This window comes from Notothenia rossii (assembly GCF_949606895.1).
Source record: "Notothenia rossii genome assembly, chromosome: 4".
Lineage (NCBI taxonomy): Eukaryota > Metazoa > Chordata > Actinopteri > Perciformes > Nototheniidae > Notothenia > Notothenia rossii.
In genome coordinates this window covers 95,864,549-95,876,626 of record NC_136902.1, presented here as the reverse complement: position 1 = coordinate 95,876,626, position 12,078 = coordinate 95,864,549, and the positions used below count along the sequence as shown (strand labels likewise).

General features: G+C 44.6%; 1 protein-coding gene across 1 annotated transcript in view; it reads right to left on the bottom strand.

The window, feature by feature from the left end:
- The window catches only part of LOC307035026 (AP-2 complex subunit mu-like), a 22,871-nt gene extending 14,162 nt beyond the window's left edge, over positions 1-8,709 (bottom strand). Inside the window, exons 1-3 of the mRNA XM_079673953.1 lie at positions 8,251-8,709; positions 6,866-6,970; positions 2,916-3,181 (exon numbers count right to left, since the gene is read on the bottom strand). Of these exons, the coding sequence (XP_079530079.1) occupies positions 2,916-3,181; positions 6,866-6,939 (340 nt within the window). The 5' untranslated portion in view covers positions 6,940-6,970; positions 8,251-8,709. The remainder of the gene's footprint in view (positions 1-2,915; positions 3,182-6,865; positions 6,971-8,250) is intronic.
- Positions 8,710-12,078: the final 3,369 nt, after the last annotated feature.

Sequence of the window (12,078 nt, the reverse complement as noted above, 5' to 3'; positions counted from 1 at the left end):
AACAAGATGCCTGTGTGCTTAGCACCAGGTTGTTATCATACCAGCAATGGGTCTTGCTCGTTCTTTCGCTTCCCGTCTGATGAAAGGACCAGGAGTGGCTGGATCAAGTTAGCTACCTAGCTAGTAGCTAGCACGTTAGTTAGCATTACAGTCTTGTCCTTTTTATTAGCCTTAACATGAAGTGACATTAAGTAACCCAACATGTTCAACAGTAAGAGTAGTAGTCATATTTCGGGAACCCTTTGAAGAGTACTGTCACCGGTGTGATCATTCTATAATACACCATTTAAGCGCGGGGGAGAAATGCTAACGCTAATGCTAGCATCGGCGATCTTTTCTACTTCACGCTATCTGCACAAATGGTTGACATTAAACATGAAAAAGACCAGGCAGTTCAGAGAGAATCAAAGGAAGGCAGGCAGCATGACATTCTTCTGGACGTGTTTCATTGTGGTGATAGTGAGGGCAGTCAATCCTTTTGTTGACAAGACAGTAGTGACGGCCATCTTGGTGACGTGTGTTGTTCTGTGAGACCAGAGATGTAGTTCATTCAGCGTTTCACACAAACAAATGTGTTACTTCGCAGTTTTACGACACATTTTTTTTTTTGACTTGCAAAATTATCTTTTAAATTGACAAACATCATGTGTGTAATTCTTGGCACAATTCAAACGGGATCGAAAGATAATCTTTCTCTCTCCATTGACTTCAATACATACTTTTTCCGAAATAAGGTCCCATGGAGCTCGACCGGAAGGGGAGGGACTTCGCCACTCTATAATCACCAGTAGTATCAGCAGTAGTATCAGCAGTAGTAGAGGTAGTATCAGCAGTAGTATAGGTAGTATCAGCAGTAGTAGAGGTAGTATCAGCAGTAGTATAGGTAGTAGTAGAGGTAGTATCAGCAGTAGTATAGGTAGTAGTAGAGGTAGTATCAGCAGTAGTATAGGTAGTATCAGCAGTAGTATAGGTAGTAGTAGAGGTAGTATCAGCAGTAGTAGAGGTAGTATCAGCAGTAGTATAGGTAGTAGTAGAGGTAGTATCAGCAGTAGTATAGGTAGTATCAGCAGTAGTAGAGGTAGTATCAGCAGTAGTAGAGGTAGTATCAGCAGTAGTAGAGGTAGTATCAGCAGTAGTAGAGGTAGTATCAGCAGTAGTATAGGTAGTAGTAGAGGTAGTATCAGCAGTAGTAGAGGTAGTATCAGCAGTAGTATAGGTAGTATCAGCAGTAGTAGAGGTAGTATCAGTAGTAGTAGAGGTAGTATCAGCAGTAGTAGAGGTAGTATCAGCAGTAGTAGAGGTAGTATCAGCAGTAGTAGAGGTAGTATCAGCAGTAGTAGAGGTAGTATCAGCAGTAGTATAGGTAGTAGTAGAGGTAGTATCAGCAGTAGTATAGGTAGTATCAGTAGTAGTAGAGGTAGTATCAGCAGTAGTAGAGGTAGTATCAGTAGTAGTAGAGGTAGTATCAGCAGTAGTAGAGGTAGTATCAGCAGTAGTAGAGGTAGTATCAGCAGTAGTATAGGTAGTAGTAGAGGTAGTATCAGCAGTAGTAGAGGTAGTATCAGCAGTAGTATAGGTAGTATCAGTAGTAGTAGAGGTAGTATCAGCAGTAGTAGAGGTAGTATCAGCAGTAGTAGAGGTAGTATCAGCAGTAGTATAGGTAGTAGTAGAGGTAGTATCAGCAGTAGTAGAGGTAGTATCAGCAGTAGTATAGGTAGTATCAGCAGTAGTATCAGCAGTAGTATAGTAGTAGTAGAGGTAGTATCAGCAGTAGTAGAGGTAGTATCAGCAGTAGTATAGGTAGTATCAGCAGTAGTAGAGGTAGTATCAGCAGTAGTATCAGCAGTAGTAGAGGTAGTATCAGCAGTAGTATAGGTAGTATCAGTAGTAGTAGAGGTAGTATCAGCAGTAGTAGAGGTAGTATCAGTAGTAGTAGAGGTAGTATCAGCAGTAGTAGAGGTAGTATCAGCAGTAGTAGAGGTAGTATCAGCAGTAGTATGGGTAGTATCAGCAGTAGTATCAGCAGTAGTAGAGGTAGTATCAGCAGTAGTATAGGTAGTATCAGTAGTAGTAGAGGTAGTATCAGCAGTAGTAGAGGTAGTATCAGTAGTAGTAGAGGTAGTATCAGCAGTAGTAGAGGTAGTAGTAGAGGTAGTATCAGCAGTAGTAGAGGTAGTATCAGCAGTAGTAGAGGTAGTATCAGTAGTAGTAGAGGTAGTATCAGCAGTAGTAGAGGTAGTATCAGCAGTAGTAGAGGTAGTATCAGCAGTAGTATAGGTAGTAGTAGAGGTAGTATCAGCAGTAGTAGAGGTAGTATCAGCAGTAGTAGAGGTAGTATCAGCAGTAGTAGAGGTAGTATCAGCAGTAGTAGAGGTAGTATCAGCAGTAGTAGAGGTAGTATCAGCAGTAGTATAGGTAGTAGTAGAGGTAGTATCAGCAGTAGTAGAGGTAGTATCAGCAGTAGTATAGGTAGTATCAGCAGTAGTATCAGCAGTAGTATAGGTAGTATCAGCAGTAGTAGAGGTAGTATCAGCAGTAGTAGAGGTAGTATCAGCAGTAGTAGAGGTAGTATCAGCAGTAGTATCAGCAGTAGTATAGGTAGTATCAGCAGTAGTAGAGGTAGTATCAGCAGTAGTAGAGGTAGTATCAGCAGTAGTATCAGCAGTAGTATAGGTAGTATCAGCAGTAGTAGAGGTAGTATCAGCAGTAGTATCAGCAGTAGTATGGGTAGTATTCCCAGTAGTATTCCCAGTAGTATTCCCAGTAGTATTCCCAGTAGTATTCCCAGTAGTATTCCCAGTAGTAACATATGAAGTGTTAGCATTATAACAGGAATTCTTATAGGTGGTATCACTCGCAGTATTAGCAGTGTCTTGCATTGACTTCCTGCCATGAGTTTCAGAATAAGAGCGTACCGTCCAGCAGCTCGTAGATCAGCACGAAGTTGTTCTTCACGTTCTCCTCGCTGATCTTCCCGAAGTATGCGGTCATGACGTCACACATCTTGTAGAGGAACTCGAACACCATGCAGGCGTTGACGTTCTGCCGCGTGGCGGCCGCCAGCCACACGTTGGAGCGCTTCACATGGAAGAAGCTGGTCCGGGCGATGTTAGAGACCGGAGAGCGCACCTGGTGCCGGGCGTGGATCACGCTCACCCGGAACGCATCTACCGCATTCCTCCTGAGAGAAGAAGAAACATCACTTCCTGTTACACATCACAAGCTAACAGGAACGCATCTACCGCATTCCTCCTGAGAGAAGAAGAAACATCACTTCCTGTTACACATCACAAGCTAACAGGAACGCATCTACCGCATTCCTCCTGAGAGAAGAAGAAACTTCACTTCCTGTTACACATCACAAGCTAACAGGAACGCATCTACCGCATTCCTCCTGAGAGAAGAAGAAACATCACTTCCTGTTACACATCACAAGCTAACAGGAACGCATCTACCGCATTCCTCCTGAGAGAAGAAGAAACATCACTTCCTGTTACACATCACAAGCTAACAGGAACGCATCTACCGCATTCCACCTGAGAGAAGAAGAAACATCACTTCCTGTGACACATCACAAGCTAACAGGAACGCATCTACCGCATTCCTCATGAGAGAAGAAGAAACATCACTTCCTGTTACACATCACAAGCTAACAGGAACGCATCTACCGCATTCCTCCTGAGAGAAGAAGAAACATCACTTCCTGTTACACATCACAAGCTAACAGGAACGCATCTACCGCATTCCTCCTGAGAGAAGAAGAAACATCACTTCCTGTTACACATCACAAGCTAACAGGAACGCATCTACCGCTAACTCTCACTTGTTTCCTTCCTGAGACCTCCCCCATTCCTGTGATTTGTTTCCTTCCTGAGACCTCCCCCCTTCCTGTGATGTGTTTCCTTTCTGAGACCTCCCCCCTTCCTGTGATGTGTTTCCTTCCTGAGACCTCCCCCCTTCCTGTGATGTGTTTCCTTTCTGAGACCTCCCCCCTTCCTGTGATGTGTTTCCTTCCTGAGACCTCCCCCCTTCCTGTGATGTGTTTCCTTTCTGAGACCTCCCCCCTTCCTGTGATGTGTTTCCTTTCTGAGACCTCCCCCCTTCCTGTGATGTGTTTCCTTTCTGAGACCTCCCCCCTTCCTGTGATGCGTTTCCTTCCTGAGACCTCCCCCCTTCCTGTGATGTGTTTCCTTCCTGAGACCTCCCCCCTTCCTGTGATGTGTTTCCTTCCTGAGACCTCCCCCCTTCCTGTGATGTGTTTCCTTTCTGAGACCTCCCCCCTTCCTGTGATGTGTTTCCTTTCTGAGACCTCCCCCCTTCCTGTGATGTGTTTCCTTCCTGAGACCTCCCCCCTTCCTGTGATGTGTTTCCTTTCTGAGACCTCCCCCCTTCCTGTGATGTGTTTCCTTTCTGAGACCTCCCCCCTTCCTGTGATGTGTTTCCTTTCTGAGACCTCCCCCCTTCCTGTGATGCGTTTCCTTCCTGAGACCTCCCCCCTTCCTGTGATGTGTTTCCTTCCTGAGACCTCCCCCCTTCTCTTCCCGTTGTCTAACCTGGGGAAGAGACGTCTGTAAATCAGAGGACCATGTTGACTCAATGAGCTACCCAGTATGAACTCTGTGACAGCCCTTATTAGAATCATTCGGCCCTTAGAGTTGTAAAATGCACTAAAAGCTGAATCTAGATTTATTTTCTCTCTCCAGTCATTCTAGTGAGCCGAGAGCGGGAGATCGGGGGCGGGGCTTAATAGCAGGAGGAGGGGCTTAGTGACAGGAGGCGGGGCTTAAGGGGAAACTCCACTCTGCTCTATGGCTGTGGCCGTTTCTCAATCTCGAGGAAACTGGCTTCCAAGCCAATATTCCAAAGATGCTACGCCATCAAGTGCCGCCGAAGGACTGTTCCAATCTCCAGCATACTTGGAATTCCACCGAGGCCGCGTCCTTGGTTTGGGGGAAATTTCGAGGCTGCACATGGGTAGACTTCGCATCCTTAAAATCCCCACAATGCTTTGCGCACGGACCAATTTCCCCAAATCTGTGGCGGAAAATGTAAGGCGGGGCCTCTCATATGACGCACACCTGCACACTTGCTAGCCTGTTCCACTCTTCGCTTTCCGAATGCCAGGAAGGATTCTTGCCTTGCTTCTGAAGCAAGTGACTCGGAAGATGTGCTACCAAGCAAGCGTCCTCGCGATTGAGAAACGGCCTGTGTCTCACTTCGATTAAATGGATTCCTCGCGTCCCTCACTTGCGTCGTTTCCCTGCGTTTAGTCCCTCCCACCAGGGAAGCATGGAGGGACGCAAGGAAACCACGAGAAGCAGGAAATGAGTTTTAAGAGCAATGGGACGTCCTTTCCTCCGGAGCGTCAAAACACGTTATAAACTGAGGAGTGACTCTCGTGAGGGTCATGTGTTTTCTTCACTCTGCTGGGAAACTGCTCTCATGTCAAGAAGCATGAGATCAGTGCATGCACTGCATCGTCCAATCAGTGAGCGATACACAGTAAGGGGGCGGGGCGAGTGTCTGAGGATTTCATCGGAGGATGGTCTGGTGGTTCCTCCATTATCGCTCCTCGGTCCTCCGGCAGAAATAAGCGCCATGGGACGCTCTTCAAGATGGCGCAGACAAATCTACTTCCGGTGAGAGCGAGGAGCGAGGAGCGAGGAGCGAGGAGCGAGGAAATGAAAATAACCGACCTGAGACGCAGCCTCTGAGTCACATACGGTTACTTCTGCTCTGACAGCAAGGTATGATGGGTAATTTGTGACGTTTTGCTCTCGATCATCTCAGGCCATTTTGTCTTCATGAGCCAATGAGCAGCTCTCATAGGAAAGAACAAGCCCCGCCTCCAGCGATGTATCCAGCTCCAGAGATGCATTAACTCTGTTGCTTTGACTTTATTAAAGACTTTCGGACACAACCCAAATCACACGGAGGAATCCCATTGGACCAGGGAGATGCTGCCTTCAGGGACCCACACAACCAGGGAGATGCTGCCTTCAGGGACCAACACAACCCGGGAGATGCTGCCTTCAGGGACCCACACAACCAGGGAGATGCTGCCTTCAGGGACCAACACAACCAGGGAGATGCTGCCTTCAGGGACCAACACAGAACCAGGGAGATGCTGCCTTCAGGGACCAACACAGACCCAGGGAGATGCTGCCTTCAGGGACCAACACAGACCCAGGGAGATGCTGCCTTCAGGGACCAACACAACCAGGGAGATGCTGCCTTCAGGGACCAACACAGACCCAGGGAGATGCTGCCTTCAGGGACCAACACAACCAGGGAGATGCTGCCTTCAGGGACCAACACAGAACCAGGGAGATGCTGCCTTCAGGGACCAACACAACCAGGGAGATGCTGCCTTCAGGGACCAACACAGACCCAGGGAGATGCTGCCTTCATGGACCAACACAGACCCAGGGAGATGCTGCCTTCAGGGACCAACACAACCAGGGAGATGCTGCCTTCAGGGACCAACACAGAACCAGGGAGATGCTGCCTTCAGGGACCAACACAACCAGGGAGATGCTGCCTTCAGGGACCAACACAGAACCAGGGAGATGCTGCCTTCAGGGACCAACACAACCAGGGAGATGCTGCCTTCAGGGACCAACACAACCAGGGAGATGCTGCCTTCAGGGACCAACACAGAACCAGGGAGATGCTGCCTTCAGGGACCAACACAACCAAGGAGATGCTGCCTTCAGGGACCAACACACAACCAGGGAGATGCTGCCTTCAGGGACCAACACAGAACCAGGGAGATGCTGCCTTCAGGGACCAACACAGAACCAGGGAGATGCTGCCTTCAGGGACCACCTCAGAAACAGATGATTATGGATTATCTCTGACTCACCCGATGTCATCGCGGTAAACTCGGGAGATCAATACCTCCCCCTTGTGGTTATAGATGAAGAGTCCTCCAATCATGGTTGCTACTCCTCAGAGCATTATGAGAGACCTGCAGAGAAGAGGACTCTTTAAAGTACAGACACTACTGATACACACCTGAACATCACGAGGAGAGGACTCTTTAAAGTAGAGACACTACATACTGATATACACCTGAACATCAGCAGGAGAGGACTCTTTAAAGTAGAGACACTACAAACTGATATACACCTGAACATCAGCAGGAGAGGACTCTTTAAAGTAGAGACACTACATACTGATATACACCTGAACATCAGCAGGAGAGGACTCTTTAAAGTAGAGACACTACAAACTGATATACACCTGAACATCAGTAGGAGAGGACTCTTTAAAGTAGAGACACTACATACTGATATGCACCTGAACATCAGCAGGAGAGGACTCTTTAAAGTAGAGACACTACATACTGATATACACCTGAACATCAGCAGGAGAGGACTCTTTAAAGTAGAGACACTACATACTGATATACACCTGAACATCAGCAGGAGAGGACTCTTTAAAGTAGAGAATCTACATACTGATACACACCTGAACATCAGCAGGAGAGGACTTTTTAAAGTAGAGACACTACATACTGATATACACCTGAACATCAGCAGGAGAGGACTCTTTAAAGTAGAGACACTACATACTGATATACACCTGAACATCAGCAAGAGAGGACTCTTTAAAGTAGAGACACTATATATACTGTACACCTGAACATCAGCAGGAGAGGACTCTTTAAAGTAGAGACACTACATACTGATATACAGCTGAACATCAGCAGGAGAGGACTCTTTAAAGTAGAGACACTATATACTGATACACACCTGAACATCAGCAGGAGAGGACTCTTTAAAGTAGAGACACTACATACTGATATACACCTGAACAGCAGCAGGAGAGGACTCTTTAAAGTAGAGACACTACATACTGATATACCTCTGAACATCAGCAGGAGAGGACTCTTTAAAGTAGAGACACTACATACTGATATGCACCTGAACATCAGCAGGAGAGGACTCTTTAAAGTAGAAACACTACATATTAAATATCAACCAATGAAATCAACCAACATCTGTCCAGACAGACAGACACACACACACAGACAGGCCGACACACACACACACACACACACACACACACACACACACACACACACACACACACACACACACACACACACACACACACACACACACACACACACACACACACACACACACACACACACACACACACACACACACACACACACACACACACACACACGCGCGCACACGCACACACGCAGACAGACAGACAGACAGACGGTCCTCTCACCTGCAGAGAGGTGATGTGTCCTCGCGGGATCAGATAGGCTATATAAAGCTGTCTCTTTGTACCTGTCTGACTCTCTCTAACCTGTCTGTCTCTCTCTAAGCTGTCTGTCTCTCTCTAAGCTGTCTGTCTCTCGCTAAGCTGCCTGTCTCTCTCTAAACTGTCTGTCTCTCTCTAACCTGTCTGTCTCTCTCCAACCTGTCTGTCTATCTATAACCGGTCCGTCTCTCTCTAACCTGTCTGTCTCTCTCCAACCTGTCTGTCTCTCTCTAACCTGTCTGTCTCTCTCTAAGCTGTCTTTCCGTCTCTCTCTAAGCTGTCTTTCTGTCTCTCTCTAACCTGTCTGTCTACTATAACCTGTCTGTCTCTCTCTAACCGGTCTGTATGTCTCGCTGTAACCTGTCTGTCTCTCCTCCAGCAGCTCCGCTCTTCTCAAGATGTCGGTGTGTCAGCTGACTAGAGCCGGCCGCGTCCCACTCCGCGCAGCCCTCCCTCCTCTTCCTCCTCCTCCTCTTGCTCCTCGTCTCCCTCCTCCTCCTCCCTCCTCTTCCTCCTCCTGATTATCCACTACCTCTCACCACAGACACAAACTGGTTACCTTTGTGGTCTGTAAATGGTTCCAAACCGACCGAGGCTGCTAACCGAGGCTGCAAGGAGCGGATTGGGACGCGGCCCATTCTGCAGGGGAGTCATGGTGAGAGGAGGAAGTGACGTTTCAACACCATGACTGGTTTATAAAGGTTTATAGTCTGTATTTATAAAGGTTTATAGTCTGTATTTATAAAGGTTTATAGTATAGTCTGTATTTATAAAGGTTTATAGTATAGTCTGTATTTATAAAGGTTTATAGTCTGTATTTATAAAGGTTTATACTATAGTCTGTATTTATAAAGGTTTATAGTATAGTCTGTATTTATAAAGGTTTATACTATAGTCTGTATTTATAAAGGTTTATAGTATAGTCTGTATTTATAAAGGTTTATAGTCTGTATTTATAAAGGTTTATACTATAGTCTGTATTTATAAAGGTTTATAGTATAGTCTGTATTTATAAAGGTTTATACTATAGTCTGTATTTATAAAGGTTTATAGTCTGTATTTATAAAGGTTTATAGACTGTATTTATAAATGTTTATACTATAGACATAAACGTGTAATCTGACTTTTTCTCGAAATCCAAAAATTCAGATTTTTTCTCAAAATCCCAAAATTCAGATTTTTTCTCAAAATAAAAAAATTCAGATTTTTTTCTCAAAATAAAAAAATTCAGATTTTTTCTCAAAATAAAAAAATTCCGATTTTTTCAAAAAAAAAGTGTTACGGCCCGGCCCAGGGGCCTCATGTATAAAGGGATATACGCTCAAAAAATGGCGTACGCCAGTTTCTACGCACTGTTTGCGATTTATAAAATACTAACTTGACGGGAAAACGTGCGGTCCTCCACGCAAACTCTGACCCATGCGTACGCACTAAGCACAAAAACGGGAGAGACGAGAAACTGAGACCCCGTTGGCAGAAAGAAGGATGGAGAGAAATATGTGGAAATAATACCATCAATAAAATGTTAGCTCTCATTTATCAGATATGAAGAATTCATTTTCAAACATTGATTAAAGCCAATCTTAAAATGATTTAACAAACGCCTGTTTGAGACTCCTCAGAGCACACAAACACATAACTGGAGAAATAAATAAATACGGATATGTTATTTAAAACCACCTGGAATATGTTGTGTTAATGTTATGAAATGTTTTCTCATAAATGATGCGGTAAGCAGGAGGACAGGATCACGTCTAAACTGACGCCGTGTTGCATTTCTATAGGTTATAGATACGAGCATGGTTTATATACTATCACGTTTAATCGTGTTTTATGCCGTTTGCCAATACTTGATAAGTCGCTCGTAAAACACAGGAGGTATGGAAACTAAGAACACCATGTGGTAAACTGTACAGCTCATATTACAAAACACATTCGTTGTATTTCCTTTAACTGGTGGATTATGGATATAGAATTAATGCAGTGGAGACGCTGTGCACAGCTGATCGACAGCTGGAACACAAACCACAAATACAAACAAATAATTCAGATCCAGTCGTCATGACTCCACTCCGGAGATATAAAGTTTGAAAACGGTAAGCAGTGCAAGTATAGTATAAAATATATAGATATTAATTTCATGATGATAAACATTGTGGAACAATGATGAAAAATGTTAATGGAGGGGGCGACGTAAAACCGACACAAAACAACAACAAGCTTTTGCCGAGCCAATTGGAGAGTTTCATCACCAGTAGGCCTACGTGGTAAAAACCACCAATGAGCTCGAGATACCAGCGAGTCGTTTCCCATCAAGCATTTCGCTTCCTCAGCCCGTGGAGAGGAACTGCGCCGCCGCGCCTCGCTCTCAAGGCTGCGGGCGTCTTTGTCCCGCGAGATTTCAACGTCTCATGTAGGCGAGCCTCCAGAGCAAGTCGGACAAAATGACTAACCATCATGCAACGCACTAGCAAGACGTTGATCGAAATTGCGCAGGTCTGCGCAGGTCTCGCTTGTCTCAAACAAGCCTAGTCAGAATGAATGAAAGGGCGTTTCTTTGACTATTTATAGGCAAATATGGGCGTTACGTGAAGCCCGCAAAAGCTGCGCTGCATTTCGAGTCGGTTGTGATTTATAAAGGGAAACCGGCGTAGGAAGTGCCATACGCACTTTCCTCGCTGGTACGGAATGTTCGGTGAATCGGAAAATGTCGGAAAATGTCTGTACCTATTTTTTTTATTTCTACTACCACGTAAGCAACCTTCCCACGTGAATCCTACGCACGGCGTTATAAATGAGGCCCCTGGGGCTATAACGTCACAAAAGTCTGCATTTTTTCTCAAAAGTCTGAATTTTTTCTAAACAATCTCAAAAATCATGACTTTTTCAAAAGAATCTGACTTTTTTCTCAAAATCTCAAAATTCTATATTTTTTCTCAAAATCTTCTTTTTTTTAAATTCTGACTTTTTTCCCAGAATTCTGACTTTTTTCTCAAAATCTCCAAATTCGGACTTTTTACTCAAAATTCAATATCTGACAAAAAATAATCAAAACAAATTTAGTTGGACGTTTCTTTATTTAGTGTTCAAATAACTTTACAGTGAAGACAGACAGTATCATAAATAAATACATAAATAAATACATGAATAAATAAATACATAAATAATCAAAGCTCTTCATCCATAGTTTTTACATCTCTCTCTACTAGGACACGTCTCTACTGGGACATGTCTCTACTAGGACACGTCTCTACTGGGACATGTCTCTACTGTGCTTTAATGTTCAAAAAGCCCAGTCTGCTCTGATCGGTTTTCTGGCCGGCTCTGTTGTGATTGGTCAACCAGATTACAGATTTCCCGCCCCCTTAGTCTGTCACGTACGATGTGTTGGGGAAAAGTTAGAATGTTGCGCTTTTGAGGAAAAATTCAGAATTTGTAAAAAAAAAAATGATTTTCAGAAAAAAGTCAAAATGTTGAGATATTGAAAAAGGTCTGAATTCTTTGATTTTTTGATCTCAAAACTCTGATTATTTCCGACTTATCTCAAAAGTCTCACAAAAAGAAAGACTTTGAGATAAGTCGAAAATAACCAGAATTTTCAGATTTTCAGAAATAGGTCAGAGCCCAGAGCCAACCAGAGCCCAGTCTTAAACGATTGGTTAGCTGGCCGGCTCTGTTATCCCGCCCATCACGTACAATGTGTTAGAGCGCTAGCCAATGGGAGTGCGACAGAATAGGGCCTCTTTAACATGAGGAACAGATGTGAACAGTGAAACGGTCTGATTTACAGAA